Source organism: Silurus meridionalis, chromosome 17 (genome assembly GCF_014805685.1).
Source record: "Silurus meridionalis isolate SWU-2019-XX chromosome 17, ASM1480568v1, whole genome shotgun sequence".
NCBI lineage: Eukaryota > Metazoa > Chordata > Actinopteri > Siluriformes > Siluridae > Silurus > Silurus meridionalis.
The window spans coordinates 13,015,518-13,039,788 of record NC_060900.1 but is presented as its reverse complement, the minus strand read 5'-3'; the positions used below and the strand labels follow the sequence as shown (position 1 = coordinate 13,039,788).

Here is a 24,271-nt window from a genome sequence, read left to right as displayed (position 1 = left end):
ATTATAGTGTTACAATTTCATCTGTGTATTTCATATTTCACTATACATTTTAATCTTATATAAACTGAGTTGTCGACAGCAAGAGCACGTCTACGTTCTCTGCTTTGATAGAGCACTTATACTAACTCTCTCTGTTCATTTTTTTGTGCCCTTGTATCTCAATTATCCTCTCTCTTGTGGTATGCTGAGAATGTTGAAATAATGGTGTGTATGTGTGTGCGCACCTTGTGTCCCATGACTCTTATTTTCTGAAGAAATGTTTGTGTGATGGACTGGCCACCGCTGTAGTGCAACCTCTCGCATCTGTCCTGACATACTGTGGCCCTGGAGCACTTTACAGTGACCCCTCCTCTCACCTTCTTACTGATGGACAGTTTAAAGCATCATTAAGTGTAATTACTGTTTCAGCAGAGGAGTCAAGAGAAACTCGCATTGGAAAAAATTATTCTAAATTGCTCAATCACACATCCTCACCCCCAAAACACATTTAAATTTTACCCTTTTTAACTTGCAGCACTTCACTTACACACTTGGTGCACTTGCTTTGTTGTTCAGTGTTTGTTGCCGTTGCTTATGGTTTTGATAGATTGTGTGTGTGTGTGTGTGTGTGTGTGTGTGTGTATATAATATGTATAATGTGTGCATATATAATATGCCTAAAACATACATATTACATACATACTATTATACTATATATATTATACTATATTATCTATCTATCAATCTATCGATCGATCGATCTATATATATACTACTGTGTATATGTTTTAGGCAGTTGTAAAACAAAAAGAAGAAAAATGCTGAGTGAGTGTAAATAAAGTGAGTGTTAACAATTTATTTGATCAATTTACAAAATGCAAAGTGAGCTAAGAATAAGAAATTCAAACCTATATTAGGTTTGACTACCCATTAGTTTTCCATTCTTATGTTTGCCTGCTTGGACACTTGCTTTTGTAGGATCAGAGGCAGGTGTATAATTAACCAGTTATACCAAGCAGGTGCTAATAATAATCAATTTCATATTTAAGTTGAAACACAGTCATTAACCGCAACAGAAACAGCTGATTAGGAGGCTTAAACTGGGTCATTGGGTGAGGAACAGCCAAACTCAGCAAGGTCTCTCCAGAGGGAGCTGATGTTTTTAAATGGTTTTAAGATGTGCTGGTCAACTATTTTGAAAGAGCAGAAAGCAACAGCAGATGACCGACACATCATGCTTACTTCCCTTTGACAGTGGAAGATCTGGAAGTCTAGCAGTGCCATGAACATAAAAGCCAGTGGGACTCAGATATACCCAATTACTGTTTGGAGAAGTCTGTCCAGAAGTGGTTTTTATGGAAGAATTTTGGCCAAAAAGCCAAACCTCTGACATGAAAACAAGGCCAGTCTGCAAGTCTGGGGCTGCATTATTTCAAATGGAGTTGGAGATTTGGTCAGGATAATGGTGTCCTCAGTACTGAGGAATACAGGCAGATACTTATCTATCCTGCAACGACCACAAACATACAGCTAAATGCCATTAAGAATTAACTTTAGCATATAGGTTTGGCCCACAAAGAGCCCTGATCTCATCAACATCATCAAGTCTGTCTGAGATTACATGAAGAGACAGAAGAATTTGAGGCAGTCTACAAACACAAAGTCTGTGGTTAGTTCTCCAACATGTTTGGGATAACCTAACTGCCTAGTTCCTCCAAGAATTGTGCATAAGTGTACCTTGAAGATTTTATGCTGTTTTGCAGCCATTGGGTGGTCATATGAAATAGGGATTGATTTGGATTTCTCTTCTGTTTATTTATTTTATTTATGTTTATATTATTTATTTAAATCGATCCTTCTTTATGCCATTTTTTCACAAGTTTGTGAAACAAGACTTGTTGAGTTGAGAAGGTGTGGATTATTTTTTCTTTTGGTACATAGTTTTGGCTGCAACATAAGCGATTGTTTTAAATTATTGCCTTAATTATACCTCATTTGTGATTTCTATAGCTCATACACATACACAGTGGATGATCCATATAATCTAAACAGAATAAGAATTGTATTTATTCAAAAAGCATGTTTTAATTTAACAAGGGAAAGTTAATAATCATTGTAGAGGGGATTTGGTAGAAGACCCTTCCACTGAAGGAAAATCTTTAGGACAGAGCGGGTTATACTTTCCAGGTTTTTGGTAACATGACAAGAAAAAAGACGCTTAGGTGAGATTAGCTGTTCATATCTTCTTTAAAGGAAGATACGAATTAACTGTAAACCGCTAAACAGCATGTTATTCATTAATAAACTAAAAACTGTCATTAGTGGTATGAGCTGATTAACTGTGCTGGTTTTATGAAAATATTCTAATTTTGCTTTGGGTTTGGTTATAATCACGTCACTCCATCATGGGTAATTTTGAGTTTTTCCTGATCAAATAGGATTTTAGTCCATATGCATGCTGTGAACATTTTGCCAAAGACTCTACACCAACCATACATTAATGAGGTTTACTATAGGACCATCCTAAATCACATATCACTTGGGTGCTGGATTCTCAACACTGGTTCAAGGGCATAAGGCAGAGCAGTGTTCCTGAGAGCTCTTTCTGTGTCTTAACAACATGTCTGTCTTTTTGCAAAGAACTCAACTTCTAGGACGAATTATCAACATAATCAAACTTAATTTATTTTAAACTCTGTTGTTGGCAGTTAGTAAATGTGACGACCTCCTTAGTCGGTCCAGGAACACGAATACACTCATGTTAAGACTTGTTTTCCAACTTTCTTATTTAATTTTTTTTACATAATCCCGCAGCCTTGCTAGGAGCCATTTGATCTTGCGGTACAACACACTCCGTCTCGGTAGTGATGTTGCAAGTAGAATGGGCTGTTATGGGCAGTGTGTGGCCTCATGCAATTTTAAGACTTTTGCTACAATGTGAAATGATCTGTAACTATTAACATGCTATAGGGCTGCACTCTAAGGAAACTCATGCTCTCACATGAAGGGAGGGTACAGCACAATGTATTTCACAGAAAATAAAATGTTGAAATGTAGCTTTCAGATCTATCGTTGCAACCAGTCCTATTTGTTTACCACTCAGCATTTTGGATTAAAAATGATCTTCAAAAGAACACGCCCAGATGCACTGGCCCATGCCATCTCTTTTGGCTGTTTCTGTAGTAAAGACTATACTTTTTCATTCAGAATAGACTGAATTGAGAACGAACACTTGAATTACCCTCTATTTTTTCAGATACAATGCTCTGAGATTCCTCTGCACTTTCAATGACTTGTGCCCTGGAATTATGCACAACAGCATACCTTTCTTCCCAGTGGACCCTGCACATGATCTGCTGCTTTTTCCTACCAAGATGAAAGCAACACAATGACATAGGAAGGTGATGAATAACTGGCTGTATTTCCAAAGCGAACTTCATGTTTCACTAATGGCATTATGCTGCAGTTGACGCAAGTCTTTAAGTATATGCTGTCATAAATGTAGAGGTTCCAAAGCAATTTCTCCATGCTACCCTCAAATAAACAACAGGTTGAGAGAGTTTTAATTTCAAGATCCATAGATTCAATTGTGTATATATATGTATATATGTGTGTGTGTATATGTATATGTGTGTGTATATATATATATATATATATATATATATATATATATATATATATATATATATATATATATATATATATATATATATATATATATATATATATATATATATATATATATATATATATATATGTGTGTGTGTGTGTGTGTGTGTGTATATATATATATATATATATATATATATATATATATATATATATATATATATATATATATATATATATATATAAATATATAATTTTTTTTTTTTTTATTGAAGTATTGTAATATTATGAAGAAATCATCGTATTGTTATTGCTCATATACTTGTACCAACACAGCATGTGCTACATGTTGTTGTCATTGCTTTGCTAATTATGGTCCATCGTCCAAATAACATTTGTATTGTAGATGAAAAGGGGGGCTACGAATGAGCCGCTGTGGTGATCCCTAACGGGAACAGTCGAAAGAAAAAGGAAGTCGTCTAAATAACGTTTGTGTGGTTTGGTAATTAAATGTGGAGGTCCTTTTCCATTGATGAATGAGGTACAGTGGAGCTAAGCAACAAATGGACTGAAATGACTGACACACATTAAGCACATGAACATTAATCCAAACATGTTTCATCATGACTATGTCTCTGGGCACAAAATGAGATCCATGAAGAAATTGTTTGCCATGGTTTGAGTAAAAGTAGACACAAAAATGGTGTCCTGCCCAGTACCCTGACTTACCCCACTGAACACCACTTGGATAAACTGGAACACTAACTGCGGCCCAGAACCCTCACCTGACCTCCATAATGCTCTTTTGGCCGAATAGGCAGTCATGCACCAGAATGTATTGGAGGTCCTTCCATAATTTTTCTGTTGGGTTATGGTCTGAACTATTTTTGCTTTATCCATTTCTTTGTAAACCTATTTGTGTGCTTACGGCCATTGTTTTGCTGCATGATCTACTTGTAATTAAGCGTTGGTTCATAGACAGATACCCTGAGAATCTCCTATAGGATTAGCTTGTACTGTCCAGAATTTAAAGGTCTAACAATAATGGCAGGCTTTTCTGATCCTGAGCAAGAAAATGGCCCCAAACCATGACAGTGCATCCTCATGCCTCATGGTTATGTTGTTCTTATGCTGGAATGCATTGTTTGTTTCACCAAACAGTTCTATCAACAGAAAATAATTCTTTATGCTTCTGGCTAAATATGTGGTTTAGAGGAAACTTCAGACAGCAAGAGTAGCAGAGTAGTGGCTTTCTATTTGTATTGCTGTTATGCAAAATTTACATATTCATTGTTTGACCAAACATTTCTCATGAACATTCACACTTAACACACAAGTGGCCAGTATGTCCTTATATGTTACCCTGGGGCTCTTGTGACTTCCCATTTTATTAACCATGCCTTTTGAGTAAATGCTGAATTTCCTGCATTACAGTCTGGTGATCATCAATCAGGCTTTTTCAGGGACCTGTCAGGCAAAAGAACGTGCCGGAAACCGAAGTGAAATCCACAAGGCTTTTAATGAGAAAAGAACAGGGCAAAACACAAAAAGGAAACCCCAGGTTGCTAAACCAGGTAAGAGCTGTGATCAGGTAGAAGCAAAAACAAAACACCTAGAGTCACGTAGCCAACAAAGAAACAACACTGAGTAGCTTGAGTAGTCCGACAGTGTTCTATTGCCTAAGCTGTAGAACGGACAATGAGCTGGTGGAGGAACGGGGGTTATATAGCAGGGAAGCTGATGAGTGCCAGGTGTAGCTGATTAGTAAGTGGGAGAGTGGCTTGGAGTGATAAGTGAAGGCGTGGCTGGTGGATCCCTGACAATACCCAAGTAATGTTCTTAAATCATGTGATGGGCCTTCTCAACTCACTGATTACTATCCCCTTGATTAAAGCTCCTGACTTCAATTAAATTAAGTAATTTTAAATAACTTCTTGAGGTTTACAAACTTTCCCCCAAGATTTATATTTAAAGAAACACTTAATGATTATACAACTATAATGTTTTTGCATCATCTGTTTAATTGGGTTCTCTTTATGTAACTTATTTGGACTTTTCAGATGTATTCCGAAAATTGTAAAGGGCTTACAAACTATCTGTGCATATATTCATATGGGATTATTTCAAGGAACTAAAGGTGTAATATAGTTACATGTGAATGTTATTCAGTAACATTTTTGTTGGTTAGCCGTTACTTATATTTTGCACAGAAAATTATTTTTGAGCATATGAACCAGTTTGAAGTTGGTTAAGCTTGTGTTTGTATGATCAAACTTGGCTCAGCTGAGTAATTTACTCGTAGTTGAAACCACAAGAAAACCCACATTTCCTCCTGTTGGGAAATGGTCGATGCCATCATCTCAGCAGGCAACCGAGGCTGCAGACCAGCTTCTCCTTGACTCTACATCAATAGCAGAATTTATTATAAAACATTCCCATTGCACTACTCTCTCTCTCTTATTCTCCTTTTCCCCCATTTGGGTGATTATTATACTCTGGATGAGAACAAACAGTATCTCTACTTAATAATTCACATCACTTTCATCTGATATTCAGTTACCATGGGCAATTTAGTAGTTGAATAATTTTGTGAAAAATTCATTTATTATGGCTGCGTGTTATGAGGCGGCGGTGATGGCAGCCAAGAGTGTTAGTGGAGGGGTTTAAATTGCGTCTGTGGAGGGGATCCAGGGGAAGGTAATGTGTTCTAATGTTCTCAGCCATATGCATTGTTTTCAGGGCTCATCAGTTTTACATTGATTCCCACTGAAGTGTTTAATTGCATCATGAATATGATCTAATTCTGTCCTTTTCACTGAAACCAGCGCACTCGCTGAAAATGATGTACTGCCATGACAGGACCATATCGGGACATATTTTATATGGAACGTAAATTATAGTGTTAAATTAGCCTGGAAAGATAACTAGCTGGCACAGGGAATGGACCCAACAGTTTAATTTAGTGTCAAAAGGCCGTGAAGGGATAAATCTTCTCTCTCTCTCTCTCTCTCTCTCTCTCTCTCTCTCTCTCTCTCTCTCTCTCTCTTTCTCTCTCTCACTTTCAAATGCTCTGCCATCATATCTGGGATTTTACTAAAATAGTTTGAATTCCTTTTTATTACCTAAGTTTCTCTTTGTGTCACACTTTCATGTGGGATTTCAGTCACTGGACATGCAAATGCATCAAAGTGCATAGTATTAATAGCTTTTTTGTTTTTTACTGAAGCCAGATTAAATATATTTAAAAAAAAGACCACCTCAGCATTTCCAGACTTTTATTTGGACCAGTGCTAAGTTTAGAGTGGCTAGGGGAGATACCTTACTTATTCCTTCTATTTCTTATTCTCTGTTTTGCTTTTCCTCCCATTCCAGTATAAGTGTGAGAGCAGGTAAACGAGTACCGCTTTGAAATGGTTTCTTCAAGCTGGGTTATTCACTGCAAAGATGAAAGGCATTGAGTTTGCAGGGCCCTCTTTTTTTTTATTTTGCTTCAGGAGGAAGCATTTTCTCTCCGCTGCCCGTAAAGCTTAGAGTGTTCTACTGAGTGGCTGCCAGGAGTTAAGTTTTCTCTTGCCAGCTGCTCCTGTAAGCAGTCACTCTTTGGCTCTTGTGCCTTCTCTTATCTTCCATACCTCCTTCACTATAATAATGGTCTGAAGTGTTTGCACCAACCACTTAATATAGTGTGTGAACAGTCAGTCATATGGGTTCCCAGAATTTGTAAAGAACCTCTGAATATTGACTGATACCATGTTTTTTGTAACAATCTTATTGTGTGTGTAAATTTGTGTTTTATAAAAGTTTTCCTTTTTTTTTCTCTCCACACTGAAGCAGATAGTTGACATGAACTCTTCAAAGATTGTGCACACTATTAGAATCAGGAAGGGTTTTTGTTCAGTTTAATGTGAGGTTGCAGTGGTAAGTTCTACCAGACCGAATACATGATACTCTGTATTGCTTGCTGGAATGCAGAGTTTATATTGTACATCACTCTTTATGGTTGTAAAAGTCTTGCTATAATGGCAGCAACAGTAGCTAAATAAACTCAACGTCAGTTCCGGATAGATTTGATTTGTACCAACTGACAATGGCCAAAGAAACGCCATTATCCCACATCCACAGTACAACACAAAATCTTTTTAATGTGGAATAAAGTCTAAGTTTTGATGTGTTTTAAAATATATTCATATTACTGTGGGTCTGGCTCACATGTCAGAATAAGCACTAGTAGCTTATTTATGGTGAAACTACATAAGCTGAATCAACAAAAGCCAAACAAATTTTATTGTCTTTGCTTATAAGTTTGGTGTCAGATAAAAAAAAACAAAACAAAAAAAAAACCGAATACGTAATTTAAAGTGTAAATATATATATATATATATATATATATATATATATATATATATATATATATATATATATATATAAAATTTTTTTTATTTTATATATGTATATGTGTGTAGAGGAAAATATATAGATGTAGAGGACAGAGTACTATGGAGATGGATGATCGGCTGTGGTGAACCCTAATGGGAGCAGCCGAAAGAAGAGGAAGGACATTTTTGATTTCCAGTGGTTGGGTTTCATGAGAAGAATTTCATGCCAGGTTTTCTGGAAAGCCAAGATGCTGTACTTGTACAGGTGTTAGTATGCTAGCATGAACTGTGAATTCAGAATTTAGTTAAAAAAAATAATAATCTGGACAAACAAAAATTTTAATGTGCTGTAACCCATAAAACATATCTATCAAAATCTACAAAGAGAGTTCATATCAACTTGCTGGTGTTTTGCATTCTAAAAGCGACTGCCCACACCAGGCGAGATGGTGCCTTACCAGAGCATTAGAGCTAAAGATCAGCTACTGCCATTGACCTGGAACATGCCTGTCAAGGAAGTAGTGAAGGTTACACACCATAGATCTAATTTTCTTTTTCCCCTTCCTTTCTCTTTGACTTTGTATTCATTCATTGTTCTTTCTTTGGCTCCTCACGGTAGATGGTTGAGACACTTGTACATGCCAGCTGGATTAGGCTGATGCTGGAGCCCACAGTGCACTGAGATAATCTGACAGGCATTTTCATGGGCAACACCTCCTCACATAAACCTCTGCTTCAGTAGACTTTTATCTGACCACCACAAACTGCTTTCTCCTCTGCTTCATTACATTGACCAGTCACTCGTCATTACCACTGAGTGTCTTTTTCTCTCTCTCTCTCTCTCTCTCTCTCTCTCTCTCTCACACACACACACACACACACACACACACACACTCACACACACACACACACACACACACACACACGGCCTAGTATAATTTTTTATAAAGTGTTATTCCTCCAAATTTCGAGGGAAAACGAGCTTATGTGTTTGTATTCGCCCCTCCACAAGTTCGCATCTTTTCACTGTGGGTAATGTGTTATTGCGCAGTGCATGAGGTGAAGTTCAGAGGAGAAAATGGGTAGTTTGCCTAACTAGGTCACTACATTAAAAAAAAAAAAAGCTCCATAAAGAAGCCCCACATTAAAAAAAACCATACCCTTCCTGTCTGAGCCCTCTGGGTATCGATTGTGCGAACTCGAATAGATCTCACCACCTACCCCCCTGTGCTTACAATGGCATGCTCCAGTCCTGCCATCAGGGCTAAAGGCTGCATGTCAGGGAATGTTGGTATAGGACAAGTGGAGAAAATAAGACATTTGTGTGACTTTACTGAACAATATGATTCAACCGTAGGGAAATAAACTAACATGTAGTGCTGAGTTTTTGTTCACCATGAAATGTACATGGCAGTTGAATAAACTTCATGTTAGGTGACAGTATGTGTGTGAGCTCAAAATGAAAATGCAGACAATATGAGAGTTTCCAAACTTACAAAGTTTCTTTAAAAATATACATGCATCCAGTCTTTTTCCTATCCATTTAAAAGAAATGTACATCTGTTGGGATGATTTGTGCATAACCAGTAATATGTATGTAGAATCTAAACACTGATTTTAGTACAAGATTCTAGTCATCCCAGCATGATAAAGATGGATGCAAGCATGGCGTTACTACAGACACCGTTAATCAGGATGGCAGACAACAGTGTTAGTTTGTACATGGAACAGGGTGCGGTGCTGAAGTTTCTTGTAAACGAAGGTATAAAACCAACGAATATCTACAGAAGACTTCAAGCACAGTATGGTAAAGAGACGTGCAGCCACAGTAAGATTTGAATGGTGTAAATGTTTCAGTGCATGTCCATCAGTGACGATCCCGGTCGTGATGGTTTGCAGCCCGCAGCAGTCATTCCTGTGAACGTTCAGCGTGTTGACGCATAACCTCTCGAGAAATTGCACATGAGACGAATCTTTCTGTGGGTGAACTACTGGTTCAGGTGTACTGACAAATCTTTCTATGCCGAGTCTTTCCAGGCGTTAGTTAAACACTGAGATAAGTGTATAAATGTAGCAATAAATGCAGTTTTCACTCCTTAACATTTTTTCTTTTATTTGATAAAACACCCGGTTTGACTTAAACACCCCTCGTAGCTTTTAAGCCATTAACACAGGGTTTCATTAGGTAATGGATAAATAGTAATAGAGGTATAGTGTAAAGCAACTTGCATAAAATATATTTGGACTTGTTGAAAGGAGTGCTGGGTCATGTCTCTGTTTTGTAGGTCAGTGTTTTAAAGTTTCTCCTTTTCTAACTGCTGTTTCCTTGCTCTCTGCTGAAGCCGAATTTTTTCTTTCTCATGCTCTTGCTTGGCCGCTGAGCTGAATCTGTGTTAACTGAGTGAGGTTGATTAGCAGTGTGTCCAGAGAAGATACCCAACAACAAGAACTGTGAGTAAGGGAGGAAGAAAGAGAGAAGGGTTTATACCAGTATTATCAGTGTTTGTGTGTACAATTGCGTATGTGCGCACATGTGTGTTATTCTTAAGCCTCTGTGCACTTGACAGTAAGAGAGAAGAGCATAAGGAGTGGGTGAAAGAGAATGTGTAGAAGAGAGTAAGTGTGTGTGTGTATGAGACAGAAAGAGAGAGAAAGAGAGAGGGAGAAGAAAAGGATCCTCAGGAGGTTCCATTGATGCACTATTATTCGGTTTACTTACCGCGCCTGCCAAATGATATATCAATGAAAATCTGTTCTCTGAATTATGGCCATCTGATGATGGAGAGACTGAGTGCCGTGTCCTGGAACGCCTCTTATTGTGCCCCATTACTTAGCCTCTCTGAGTACCACTAAGTGATTTTTTGAATGCATTGCCACAGGCTCTATTTTTCCTAATTCACTGTATTTTTTTCACCCTTTAAATGGCACTGAACTACATTTGCACTTAAAACATATTCTTTAATATTCTGTTATTTTACATACAAATTGCATCCTGGGCAATGCATTCATCATTGCTCATCCTTTCCACTCTTCTCCTAAATGAAAAATGTATCTTAAATGAATAATGGATCGCACTGTAGAATAATTTTCTTTGTGGCGTGTTTACCGTTTTGGATGATTTTCTTTGTCTCAGCTAGGAAAATGAGGCCAATATCCTCACTTTAAATCTTCTAAAGAAGCTGCTCAGTGATCAGAGTCTATTGATTCATATCATAGCTGTATGATAGCCGGACCCTACGAGAACATTTATGCTCTGAATGCATAGCACCTCTGTAGATCTACATCAGAGGGAAAGCATGGCTAAAGGAGAACTTGGGCTCCTGAGATGCTTCAGATCAATTAACTTGTGATATCTGTGGAAAGTCTCAGATAACGCTGCTAAAAGCCTCCTGATTTAGTTTGAATTTAATTTCTTTTTTTAGCTCCTGACCCCTCGTTATCTCTCGCCGTGGTGCTGTCACTTCTGCTGGAGCAAAAGAGGGCCAAATCCCTAATGTCCTTCATGCACAGCTGAGAGAAGTAGATAGATATGAGCAAGGAAAGAGCACTGTTGGTGGCCAGACTGGGTGGTCATGCATAGACATATTTATAGTACCACCTCTGCCATTAAGTCGTACCAGAGTTCTATCCTGTGCTGTCATGGTGCATTCTTGAAGGTGCCCACCGTTCTGCTGCTGTCTCAATTTGGCTTGAGCGGTGGACTTTCATCTGTGCGTGTAACGGCCCTAATGATGGATTTATTTGTCTGGAGGACTGGTAATGATGACGGGGTTTCACACTTCACAGAACCCCACTTGGGCGCTCTTCCCTGGCTTTGGGATTCACGATGTAAACCCTCTCCCAATTCTCTTCCTGCGCTTTCTACTCTGCCATCCAAAACCTTCAGCTGAGCCCAGGAGAGAAGCGCTTGACTGGGCTGAATGGAGACAGCTCGTTGCCGTCGTCACGCTTCTGGTACACTTTATTTTTTTTTGTTTTTCCTTTGAGATTGCATGGTACAGATGGGAGTCGCTGGACTGCGGCAGCTCGTGTCACGATACGTTGACGATTTTACGGCTGAGCAGCAATCAGCCCCTACACCGTTCTTCTGCCGAGAAATGCAGAACATTACATTGTTGCACTTCATATGCTGATTGTTTGTCTTATAGTGCCAGCGCTACAGGCCTTGTTAATTTTATAGCTTGATAAATGTGGCCAAAAAAAACTAATTAAATCATCAAGGCTCATGATCTCCTGATTGTTCTAAAGGTCAGGTTCAGTTCATTATGAAAGCTGGGGCATATAATCTAAAGACCACACACTAGTTATAGGAATGATTTCATGCGGAGCATATACAGGCATATAAGGTATTCCTAAGTCAAACACTGAATCTTTCTGCGTGTGACTGATTGCTCACATGTGACAGGATGATCCAAGTGTCTCTGGAACATGGGAGATAAATGGATTGATTAATATGGAGGATGGAGAGGGACCTTCGTTATCAGTGTGGAGGCCCTCCTTAGGTCAGCCATCTATCATGGTTCCTCTGGCCATGTTGGTTTGCTTTGGTAATGAGTGAGCTGACATTTACACAGAGCTCACTAACAGTCTGACCCACTGATTACCTCTGAATCTTCATGCTACCGACTATTGATAAAAAAAAAAAATTGGACTTTTCCACAGTCTTTTCACTGGGCGCGTTTAACATTTAGAGGACAATAAATATAAATTGAACATCCTAGCCTAAATAAAAATAAATGTCTGCTTCAGCACAATGCCGAGTGGTCCATGTTTTTTTAGTTTGATTTCATTTAGCCGCCAGTTTAAAGAGTAATTTATGAGAAGAGGGAAAATGTTGCTGCCCCTTGCCCACGTTTTTCTGTCTGCCCAGAATATAAGATGGAAGTTAACAGCACGAAGCGCCGGTATTCAGGAAAGGGTTCTGGACATGTGGGCAGTGTAGCGTCAAATAGATTGTCTTTCCTTCCATGATTTCAGCTAATGTGTACCGAGCACCCTGATGCAGATGAATGTAAGGAATGTTCTGTAAAGGCTTTACGGCTCATCTGAGAGATGATGCTGGAAAGCTGACAGTCTGGTGTAACCTGCTTACACAGTTAGTACAACAGGTATACACAAGGGCACTCTCATTATTTCTCCTTACAGTGTCTCTCTCTGTTCCAGTGCTCCCTGTGCTCCAGCCATAGGCAACAGCTGTTGAATAGCAGCGTTTAGATTGGTGTGGACACTCGGGATACTTTTTTTTTATTGGCTGTGGAATAGGAGATGGCTGCTCAAATGGTGCCTACACACACACACACACACACACACACACACACACACACATAAAGAAACGCATACGTACAGACACGTTATCAGATCCCAGATGGAACAATATTTGTGCAATATTTATTTTTTTTGTCAGAACCGTTTATGCAGCTAGAGAAATATGTGAGCGTGTTTACAGCTGCAAGTGGGAAAAAAATACTGAAATATTAACTACTTTTTAAAGTGACCATCCTTCACAGAATCTCTCCTCCATATATAATGCATTTAAAGATGTTCAGTAAAACAAAAACAAATCTATGATTGTATTCTCTCAAACTGTACCTCTGCGAGTTCTGTAACCTTGCTAGGGAGTCCATCATTTCCATTTTAAAATGTACATCCTCAATGTAGGTTATGTTCCCAGTCTCGGCGCTCTAGATACATTTATTTTTATCTCAAACGAGTAATATTGCAATACACGTGCACGCATTCTCCTCAGCATGCATGACTAAGAAAAAAAACATCAAGTCTGACAGGTGGTCCAGGTTTGTGTCACTGGGCCCCTTAGGGGCCTGCTGGAGCTCAGGTTGTGAATGTGATGGGGCTGGTCCCAGTTCAGGATGACACAGGTGGTGTGAAACTTGGCTTTCTCCCATCACTTGAAATATTCACATTCTTCTGGCAAGCAAGCTTTGATCTCCTCTTGCAATCAGCAAGGGAGCTGTGGAGGGGAAAGGAAAGCTTGTAAACAACAGGAAAAAAGGAGCACACCTGAGAACACATTGATATTTCTTAAGAGAGAATAAACAATGGCAGTTTATCAGTGTTATCCATCGCTCAGTGTTTTGTTTTTTCTCGCCTCTGTCGATAGCCCTGCAAAACTGGGCCAGTGTCAACATCGCAGTTGCACCTTTGCGGAGGTAAGCTCTTGATTTGGCGCCGTTTGTTATGGATTGTCATGTCAGTGGCCCCAATTTATATACCTCTCCTTACCCTGGTTATATTTACTCTGTAATAAATTTTGAGGAGACACTTATTAATTTCTTTGCTTTAGCTATGTGCAGTTGAACTCATTGTGGCAAACTGAAGTACTGTTCTTGGCTGTTTCAGGGAAACACAGCGCCATATCATTTTCGCGTTTACTCCGCTCTTTCAACTTTTGCCAAGAAATCAGCAGTCAATAACTAAGCAAGAATTTAAAAGTGATTAGAAGGTTCATGTCTAACCCCAGACAGTGAAAGTAACATTAGAGTGTTATGGTGATGATAAGTAATGAACAGTTATATAAATTATGTGATAGAAATGTTCATACAAAGCAGTTTGTAGGAGTAATTTGTAATAAAAAAATAAATAAATAAATAAATAAACTAATAAAAACAAAGGTGACAAATAATTAAGAATGAATTGAGGGTGAAGTGCTGGCAATGTCAGGATGATTCATTATGCTGCTAAAGATAGGATTGTTATTCATTTGCTTGTCTATATATTTTACATTTAACAGAACTCAGGGCCATGTCAGCTACAAATTTGACTAATTAATTAGGAATATCAGTGTGGAGAGAATTGTAAATTTTTGCTTGAGTATGAGTTTTATATTATACAGACCTATTTTGGATTGATGCCTTTGTACCAATGCATAATTAAATATAGTATAAGGAAACTAACAAAAGGCTTGGAGTTGTTTTGAAATGTTTATTGGTCTCCATAAAAGACCAAAGTCTTGAAGGTTGAAATCTACCTGGCAGTCTTTAGAAGGCACTACATTTAGTCATTAAAAGAGCCGTGTAAATGTTAAAACGCCCTACAGAGTTTAATACCAAAATCCTCATTTAAAAATGTTTTGACCAAAAGGCTCTGCTGCTCTGAGAAGAAATCGGAAAGCTTTGGACATATGAGAACAAAAGGGGAGATATCTTTCTTTTTTTTTTTTTTAGATTGAATCATAGTGCCATGGGCTTATACAGTATGTTTGCCAGTAAAGCAGATTCACTTGTTTCTGTTGTTGTCATAGCTGCTGACACCTGCAACAGGATGAATCTGGATGTGTAAAGAAGCATCTCAACCACTTGGGTGCAACAAATGCATGGAAAACCAGTGCTATAAAGTATTTTCCGTGCAAAAATGTTATTGACTGGCCAAGTCCATCAACCAACCTGAATACAGAGTATTTATTTCACATGGCACACAGCCTCCAAAACAACCAGATTACATTATAGTGGATAATCACCAGAGAATACACTGTATCCAGCATCATATCTATGAGATATTGCTTTTGCAGTGCTGGTTTTAGTGACTCTTCTGCTGAAGTGCAACCACTGGGTTGTGAAACATTTGTTGGATTTACAATTCCAAATTCATTCTGCTGCTGTTGTCAATGACCAAAATCTATAGCGAAACAGGGGAATCTGCACTATGGGTGGCCATACAAATCTTTTTTTTTTTTGTTGTATTTCTAAGATTACAATAAACCATATAGGAGATTGTTGAATGTATTTCTGAACATTATTGCTCATTTCTAGCTTACAGTTTTCTTCTTCTTTTTTCTAGAGATGCTTAAATGCTGAAAATAAGCAAAAAAAATCAGAATAAGACTAGTTCATGATTGGCTTAATAATTGTACATTTGTTTTATTGTAATCTTATACTAGGAGAAAACAGATACATTTGACTATAATTGTGGTAGTTTAGCTAAAATCTTTGCCGTGTACATGGCCATTCATACAAATCTCAAAGTTCAGACAGAACAGATTTTTTTTCTCTCCAAATTTCTTTCCTCCTACAGCATTTATAGTTATTAATGTTGTGTTCAGCTGTAATCATGTTTTTTTTTGTTCTGTGTATATTTTTGAAGCCAGGCAAGATTTTACATTGAAGTGGCGTCTATACAAAATATTCCCTTTTGTCATGCAAGGGAAAGTTTATTTTCAGTAACTGCTTGTTGATGATAATATTTGGATACAGATACAGAGAATTCAGATATGAGTGAAATTTAGTTCAAATATAGAGTAGTATCGTTGTCTAAACCCTTTTAGTTTTTTTTGTCTTAGTTTTTGTCTCTGGTTCTCATCTGTGGCAAGAGAAAAGGGTGTTTTTCCATCTGTTCCTAGAACACTTCTTAGTAAAACCATAAAAAAAAAAAAGGTTTAGGTGTTTTAGACGGGCTGTTGATGGATTGTGGTGTGCAAAGGCGCTAAAACTCCTAAAAGAAGTGCAGCATGACGGCTAATGCGAGACAACGCTAGTCACACCTCTGCTGATGATTGTAACGCTCATGTGCTGCTCCTCCTCTTTAAGATCCTCTGTGCTGTCTGTGGAGAGGCTGCCTGACTGACTGGGGATTAATTATTCGGGATCATTTCCCAGGCTCTGCCAGCAGCTTAAGAAAGGGTGTCAAAATGAGATTCTCAGAGACAGTACCTGCTAAATCTACACACCATAGCACTATTAGCGTATTATGTGCACCCTTCAGTGCATTTTGTTTAACAGGTAATTGTGCGTTTGTGGGAAGAGTCAAATTCTTTGCCATACCACCCTCTCTTTTCTTTCTTGCAGTAGCCCGTTAGAAAACGTTTATTTTTAGGTTTACTTTTGTTTTTGTTTTTATATTTTGGTAGTTTCCCCAGTAGCACTTGAAAGTTGCCTTAGAAAGCAGACAGCGGTGCAGTACACTGATTTTTAAGTTCAGTTTATCACTTCACTCCACAGCAGTTATTGTTTAGTTGGCACTATAACACTCTGAGAGACTCTGTACCAGACACTGGTGATCTGATTAAATTAAATTCAAGTTTATTTCTATAGCGCTTTTCATAGTGGACATTTGCCTCAAAGCGGCTTCACAGAATAAAACCTAACCCTAGAACGAAAATGTAAGTATTGAGTGAAATATGTTGTATTTATCCCTGATGAGCAAGCCTGGGGTGAACGTGGCTTGGTATGGTGACTCCCTTAGAATGCACGAGGAAGAAACCTTGAGAGAGGAACCATCCTCATTTGGGTGACACCAAGAGTTCAATTATAAATCCTAAAAATATTACAAACACCAAAGAGTGAGAAATATCATGAGCACCAGAGTGTGTGATTATGAGTAATGTCCTTTCTACAGTCTTATATAGCCAATTGGAGTTGTGGAACCAGGAGCTCCTGAACACGATAACTTGGCAATGACCACTAGCTGGCTTATCTCACATCCCCCAAAATTGTATGTTCTTTTTTGTAGACAGGGCTGAAAGGCCAGGATGGGGGTGGTGCCTGCAATAACATGTGGACCAGACTAGTCTGTGGCAATAGGGTTTAATATTGATTGTGTTTATTTGATTTATTGATCGATCTTCCTTTTGAATGTGGCAACTGAGGAGCTAATCTTAAATGGCTAAGGACAATCTTCTGCCTTACCGAAAGATGGAAGAGATAAGGAACATATGAAAAGCAACTATACTTATTTTGATCACACACTACTCCCTCTGTGCCACTTCACTGCATGTGTCTGTGTTGGGTTGTGTAATTGTTAGGGTTACTGCTATTATAAATTTTTTTTCTTTTCTTGTGGTTCATTTTGTATTAACAATATGTTCTACAAATGAGATTAGGCATCTCTGTGTATGTAGAAGTGTAGATAGATTGTGTGAGTGTGTGTGTGCGTGTGTTTAATAGTGTGTAAGAGAGAAATAAACATGTAGGCTTGGTTACATACATAGATGCAGATGACCCTGTTTGTGTGAATTTGTATTCTGTCTGTGTGTGTGTGTGTGTGTGTGTGTGTGTGTGTGTGTGTGTGTGTGTGTGTGCGTGCAGCAGGGGTTTGGAGGCAGTGCAGTCACTAGGCAGAACAGAGTGGATCTATAAATTGATGGAATTCAAAGCCTCCAGCATCGATTACCATTATAACAAACAGCAGAGCCCCGAATGTCTGATTATTTTTAGACAAAGATTCTGTTCTCTCAGCAGTAATTCTGCTGATGCTGTCACACTTTCAGACATCTGCCTATGATTGCAATTAGATGGGATACCAAAATAATACCTACATCTACATTTTTTCTTCTTTTTTTGTTGTTGCTGCCACCCACTCCTTCTTTCCTGCCCCTCCCCCATTTATTTGTGCTGGTGTGACTACCCCTGTTCATAGGGTGGAACTGGATCTGCTGTTCCAGATGTCAACATTTCGTGTTCTGTGTTGTCATCAGCTTTTAATGCCACATATTCAGTGGCAGTCAATATTATAGATTATCAGGTGCTGTAGTATAGAATCTAGAATAGTATGAAGGTTGTTTCATCTCTAGGTGCCTTTTTTTTCCGCAATATCGAACGTATTCTTTAAAACAACATGGCGTGTAAAACACAGACATCTGACGGGACGTATTTGAGTGCGAACGTTATTCATTGCTTTCGGTATTTTGTGGTGTTCAGCATCACTTAACATCCTCCACCCCAATAGGGTTTTGTTCATACCCGTCTCCTTATTTGCATATCTGGAGCGGTTGCTCAGTGGAGGTGGTCTGTCATGCTTGAGCGTAAATACCTCTTCCAGTCAGTTCCCACTATTACGCTGTCTGTCAGACAGGACAACACACGCTGGCCTCAGTAGAAAGCGCTAGCCTCCGCCTCTCAAGTGGCTCCTCCTACCCCCATGGTGCTTTCCAGGGGGAGATTCATCAATTACCACCGGATGTTTGACTGGCACGGGCTTAATGACAGGGCCTTGCTATTGACCTGCCTGCTTGCCATGTAGTGAAAATGCAGCTCCTGATTGCTTTTTTTTTTTTTTTACAAACATAAACTGCTTTTTTCACACTTCTTATCCCCCTTTGTTTCATTTCAGTAAAATTCAAGCTAACTTAATGTCTGTGCGACTGTATAGAGCTGCGAGTACATCTTTACAGAAGCAAACGTTGCATTTATATCGCAGTGAGAAGGTTTCTGTGCCGAAGCAAATCCAATGAAATCAAATGATTGCCGTAGATGTGATTGAAGAACTGAAATTGCCTGAAGATATTTGGACTGTGAACAGTCATTGATTAGCATTCACAAGTATTTCAGTCCAACAGGGAAGTGGGAGTGCTACACCGGGATTCTTGTGTGCGTGTGGGGGGAATTCTCTAGTCTGCGAGAACTTTAACTAACATGGAGCACATCACACACTGTGTACTGGCAGTATCGGGCAACTCAGAAACCCATGGCTTGAGGTAAGTATAAGAGCATTTGAACAAACTTTGTAGCATACGGATCTGATTTCTGCAAACCTACCAAGAAGCAGAAAACATTAGGGTTTATTCTGCAGTGAAGAAATAAGGAGTCTACCAGGTTCAGGTGTGTTTATATCGAGAGCATGTGACACTGACACAAGTCACTAAGTATGTGACATCTAATTAAGTAATTTGCTGACCAGTTTATCTAGCTACGGAATTCAGCTATCATATCTATTACAGAATTATACCCAATCAAAGCACCACAAACGAATATAAAAGAATATAAAAGAATATAAAAAAAACTATAAAAGCACATCTTTGCATATGTGATACCTAACAGTACTTCCTGTGCTTAATTCTATTATACGTTGAATAAATCAAAACCCAAAACTCTTCATTATATCCATTGACATTCTTGGTCATTGCTTGGCTTTAATCAAATTAGATATCTCTTAGTTAAGCTGTCCAGCTGCTTTCAGAACTTATTTATATATATAAAACCCTGTATTGACGTAGTTAACATTCAGAATCTACGGTTTTGGCGTTGTGTGAGTTTGCTCACACACTGTTGTTTTTACGTCATCCATTTTTAGCTTTATGTACCTCATATTTAGGATCAAACTGATCAAAATTGTAAATCCTATTTCTATCTGTCTGTCTGTCTTTTTTTTTTTTTTTTTTTGCAAAAAAAATAAAATGATATAGATTTATGAAGGTAATAAGTATGTGTCTTAAACTGCCCATGATAATATAGTTACCCAATATAAATGAATTAGTAGTTATATGTAAATTTGCATGATTCATCCCTCTTTATTCCGGCATCCTAGACCATTTGAATAAGTAAAGTCACTCGTGTGTTTTTCATTGACAAAAGCTGGCAAATATATATATATCTTATTTTTAAAACAGACAAAAATTGACCTTATTTAATGGCAGTACAAAAACCTAATTTAATGACGTGTGGAAAGAATTATAATTTTTTGTGTCCTTAAGCGCATTATCTCTAATCTAATGCTACTATCCATTTTTTCTGTCCTCTGGATTTTTTTTTTCTCCCCTTTGATAATTTCCTAAATTGCTTTTAAGTAAGACTGCAGATTAATTAAAACCTAGTGAATTTCATTCTCCATGTCATGTATGATTCTGATACAGTAATTGAAATGCTGCCCTCTTCCTTTTTAGTCTGCCGTTTTTCCTCATTCTTCACCAGTGGCTGAGCAAAAAGACCTTTGACAATATGAGGGGAAAAATGATGGGGGAGAGAGAGAGAGAGAGAGAGAGCAAGCACAGAGAGCAAAGTGGTCTGCTGGCTTGCAGAGAACAGATGGAGAAATTGAATGATTGATCATGGCTGCTTGATTTGCTGGATGCCATAAGGGATTGTCTCCATAAACTTCAATTAGATGAGCAGAGTTGGATGAGTTTGGACAGTGTAGAGAGAAGGGGATTACTGTTTGATTCCTTAAAGACGTTATTAGCACGTGTATGCAATCTGCAGTGCATACATTATGCTTGATTATATTTTTGGATGGCACCGTATGAATACGATTGTATTGACGTGAGGTCAATACTTTAGGTAGCTACACCCTCTGTCTGTCTCTCCTCCCTCCCCCCACTCTCTCTCTCCTGTGTTCCCTGTGCTGTAGTTTCATGACTGTTGCAGAGGTATTGATTACTTCTGATACTGATTATCTAAAAGGCCTTCTGCTACTGTAGGCATTGGATTTATTTTGGTTTAATTATTTATGGGTCTGGGTCTTATGGTAAGCAGTTGCTTTCTATCAGATCATGAAGGATTACACTGTTAATATTCAGCAGTGTATATTTATTTATGTACACACTAAGCTGTGTTTATAACTGTTGGCAGCTCTCTCTAATGTGTACCTCTCTCTTTCTCTCTCTCTGTTTATCTCCGTCTCTGTAGAGGGAGCTAAATTCAGTGGCAACACAACTGGCCGGGCGACAGGAAGAGAGCGAGCACTCCCATAAGCACGTGCTGGAGCTGAGCCGAGAGTTCAAGAAAAATGTCCCTGAGGTGAGTTTGAAGCCTTGTCTCTGGGGGATTTTTATTGTGTGTGGTTGTGTCTTTGTATCATATGACATTTTATTTTGCATTTTACTTTTTTAATCCTTAATTCTTATTCATAGCAAGAGAAATGGCAATTTTCCTTATATATATTCCTACATATATTCACTATAATCTATTGGGCCAAGTGAAACACAATACATGCACCTCATGTCTCAGAACAGTCAAAGCACAACTTTTTAAATAAACCCAGACAGTATAAAAGATCAGCCCCCATTAGATTTTTTCAGCCTTTTGGCCTCTCCTTTGAATCCCCATTTTTCCCTTCTATAATTTTAATCCTTATTGAAGTCACTGATTCCTCTCAGGTAAAGGTGAGGAGGCAACGAAATGCATGTCACGCACCTCTCATTATATAAGCACTGACATTTTACATTTTTCCTCGTTAACAGACCTTTTTTCTCCCATGACTGTGCTTAAAGACATTTAAAGCTTCAACATTAACCTCCATCAAATTCTCCAGGCTGGAAACGGCAAAGCCTAATTTGCACACCACTTGACACAAATGTCATCAGTGACAATCAGGATTTACAGGATTGGCATAGTTCTTGTGTAATGCTTGTATAGTACCGATTCTTTCTTTTTTCTCTCTTTGATGAAGATTACAACAGCCTTTATTAAGCTACGGTATAACCTTTTATATTTTCGAATCAGCAGCCAAAATTTTATATATATATATATATATATATATATATATATATATATATATATATATATATATATATATATATATATATATATATAATTTTTTATTATAATTTTTTTTTTATTTAAGAAGTACCATCAAAGATCACACCATTTTCTTGAATAACTGAATAACTACATCAAATTGATTATAGCCAAACTTTGTAAGACACACAAGGTCACACCGTGATGGATTCTTTTCCATTGAAATCAATCAGTGCCTATAGAATTTACCTTTCGTAAACGTGATCGATTGATTTGATATTGTAGGTTATTGATTGTGAGGATAGTGTGTCTAAAGCTCCATTCGCATGTATCTGATATCCCTTAGACATTGCTTAAGCCTGTTTTTTTGGGGGGATAATAAATCATATATGTATGTAGGCACGAGAAGGATATGAAATGTTATTCATAAATGTACTAAAGCACGCAGGAACATCCACACACAAGTAAATACCTTTTGTTCCTCACTGGTTGCAAAAAAAAAAAAGTTTAATTAAGGAGCGATGAAGGAAAAAAGCATACATTTCTTAGTGGCACACAGGAAATCCCAAAACTAGTAGACATTCACACTAATGCACATTTATAATTTACACATTCACAACATTTATTACCCCCCGACATTATATATTTTTTTCTTAACGTTCAAACAGTTGGAGTGGAATGCCTTTTTTACCTTTATTTCGCGCTTGTTTTTTTTTATCTGTTGTACGTAGGCATAGGCAAGCGATCAAATACACCTGCACAGTTCATGAATATCATTTTACAGGCTCAAAATCTGTTTGCATCATAGTTACCTCACACTCATTACAGGAACATTAAAATAAAAGTGTTTTACAAATGTTCCCTTTTCTCATTTGTTTATTATTTTCGTGTTACATTGGGATTCACTGGAAAAACCTCATGTGCATCAGTGTTACAGTATTCAGTAATTAGTCTGTTTTTTTTACTTGGTCTTTTTGTTGTTGTTTTTTTATAGGATGTGCGGGAGATGGTTGCTCCTGTCCTCAAGAGTTTCCAAGCCCAGGTCAGTCAGTCTAACGCACACTGAACCACACTGCCTTTTACATTCCATCCATAACACAGTGGATCTACACATAACTATACAAAAACAGTGTGCACTTCTGAACAAAGTATTGCTCTAAAATAAACTCCCATGGTGTTAAACAAATGATTCTCGGTGCTCATTTGATCCCACTCAAAATAAACTCTGTAGGAGTGAATTCACCACCGTAACTTTAGCAGCAGGGATTAAAAAAAAAAAACAGAAAAAAAAGCAATGCTAATGAGAATTAGCAGCAGTTACCATTTAGCAAAACCTCTCACTGGGAGAATAACGTCATCCACATCCGCATTCCACCTTCTTATTGACTGGTATCATTTTACCGGCAGACTTGAGCAGCATCTCCTCTCCATTAACATGCTGAAGTACAGTATAAGTATCTCTGTCTGCCTGCAAATATCCCTCTCTCTTTGACAAGGACCCCCTCTATCTGTCACTCTCTGTCTCTCTCTCTCTCTCTCTCTCTCTCTCTCTCTCTCTCTCTCCTGTTATGTGATGGTATGCTCTGTGCCGCTCTTCTGACATGCTTCCTGTTGAGACAGTCATCTGATCTCCACCGAAAAGCCGCTGCACCAACCATTACATGAAGATCATAAATCATATTTGCGAGCCCGCTCCACGGTCCACAAAGCACAGGCGTATTGAAACGATACTGCAAATATGTTTCCAGCCCTCTCACCTCACTCATGAGGAGTGATTCAGTACCACGCCAGAGCGAGTCGAGGCTAAATTTAGCAGCGGTGTGTAGGGCGGCTACGGGATAGGCAATTCCATACCTGATTACAGAGGTTCACAGCTGGCTTAAGAAACCTCTGGTCGTAACGAGAGCATCTGAAAACTCTCCACTATCTGTTTGTGCGATTTGTTACACGGCTTCATTTCGAAAGGCATACGAGAACCAGTTTGGTGAAAAAACACCTTGTTAAGAACAGTCTTAAATGTCAGAGTGTGCGCTTATTGATATTTCTGCACTTATGTTTCTAGCAATTGAAAACAATAAGGCTTGAAACCCTGCCTCAGTATCGGTGTAGTTAATGAGAGCGTGC

General features: G+C 38.2%; 1 protein-coding gene across 4 annotated transcripts in view; it reads left to right on the top strand.

The window, feature by feature from the left end:
* The window catches only part of cux2b (cut-like homeobox 2b), a 114,368-nt gene that overhangs the window by 24,516 nt on the left and 65,581 nt on the right, over positions 1 to 24,271 (top strand). For 3 of the 4 annotated variants that reach the window (XM_046871924.1, XM_046871923.1, XM_046871925.1), the window contains exons 2-3: positions 21,317 to 21,427; positions 23,142 to 23,189. In XM_046871924.1, the coding sequence (XP_046727880.1) occupies positions 21,317 to 21,427; positions 23,142 to 23,189 (159 nt within the window). Of the gene's footprint in view, positions 1 to 19,300; positions 19,390 to 21,316; positions 21,428 to 23,141; positions 23,190 to 24,271 lie in introns of those variants that run through there. The other variant, XM_046871926.1, reaches the window with a different exon arrangement.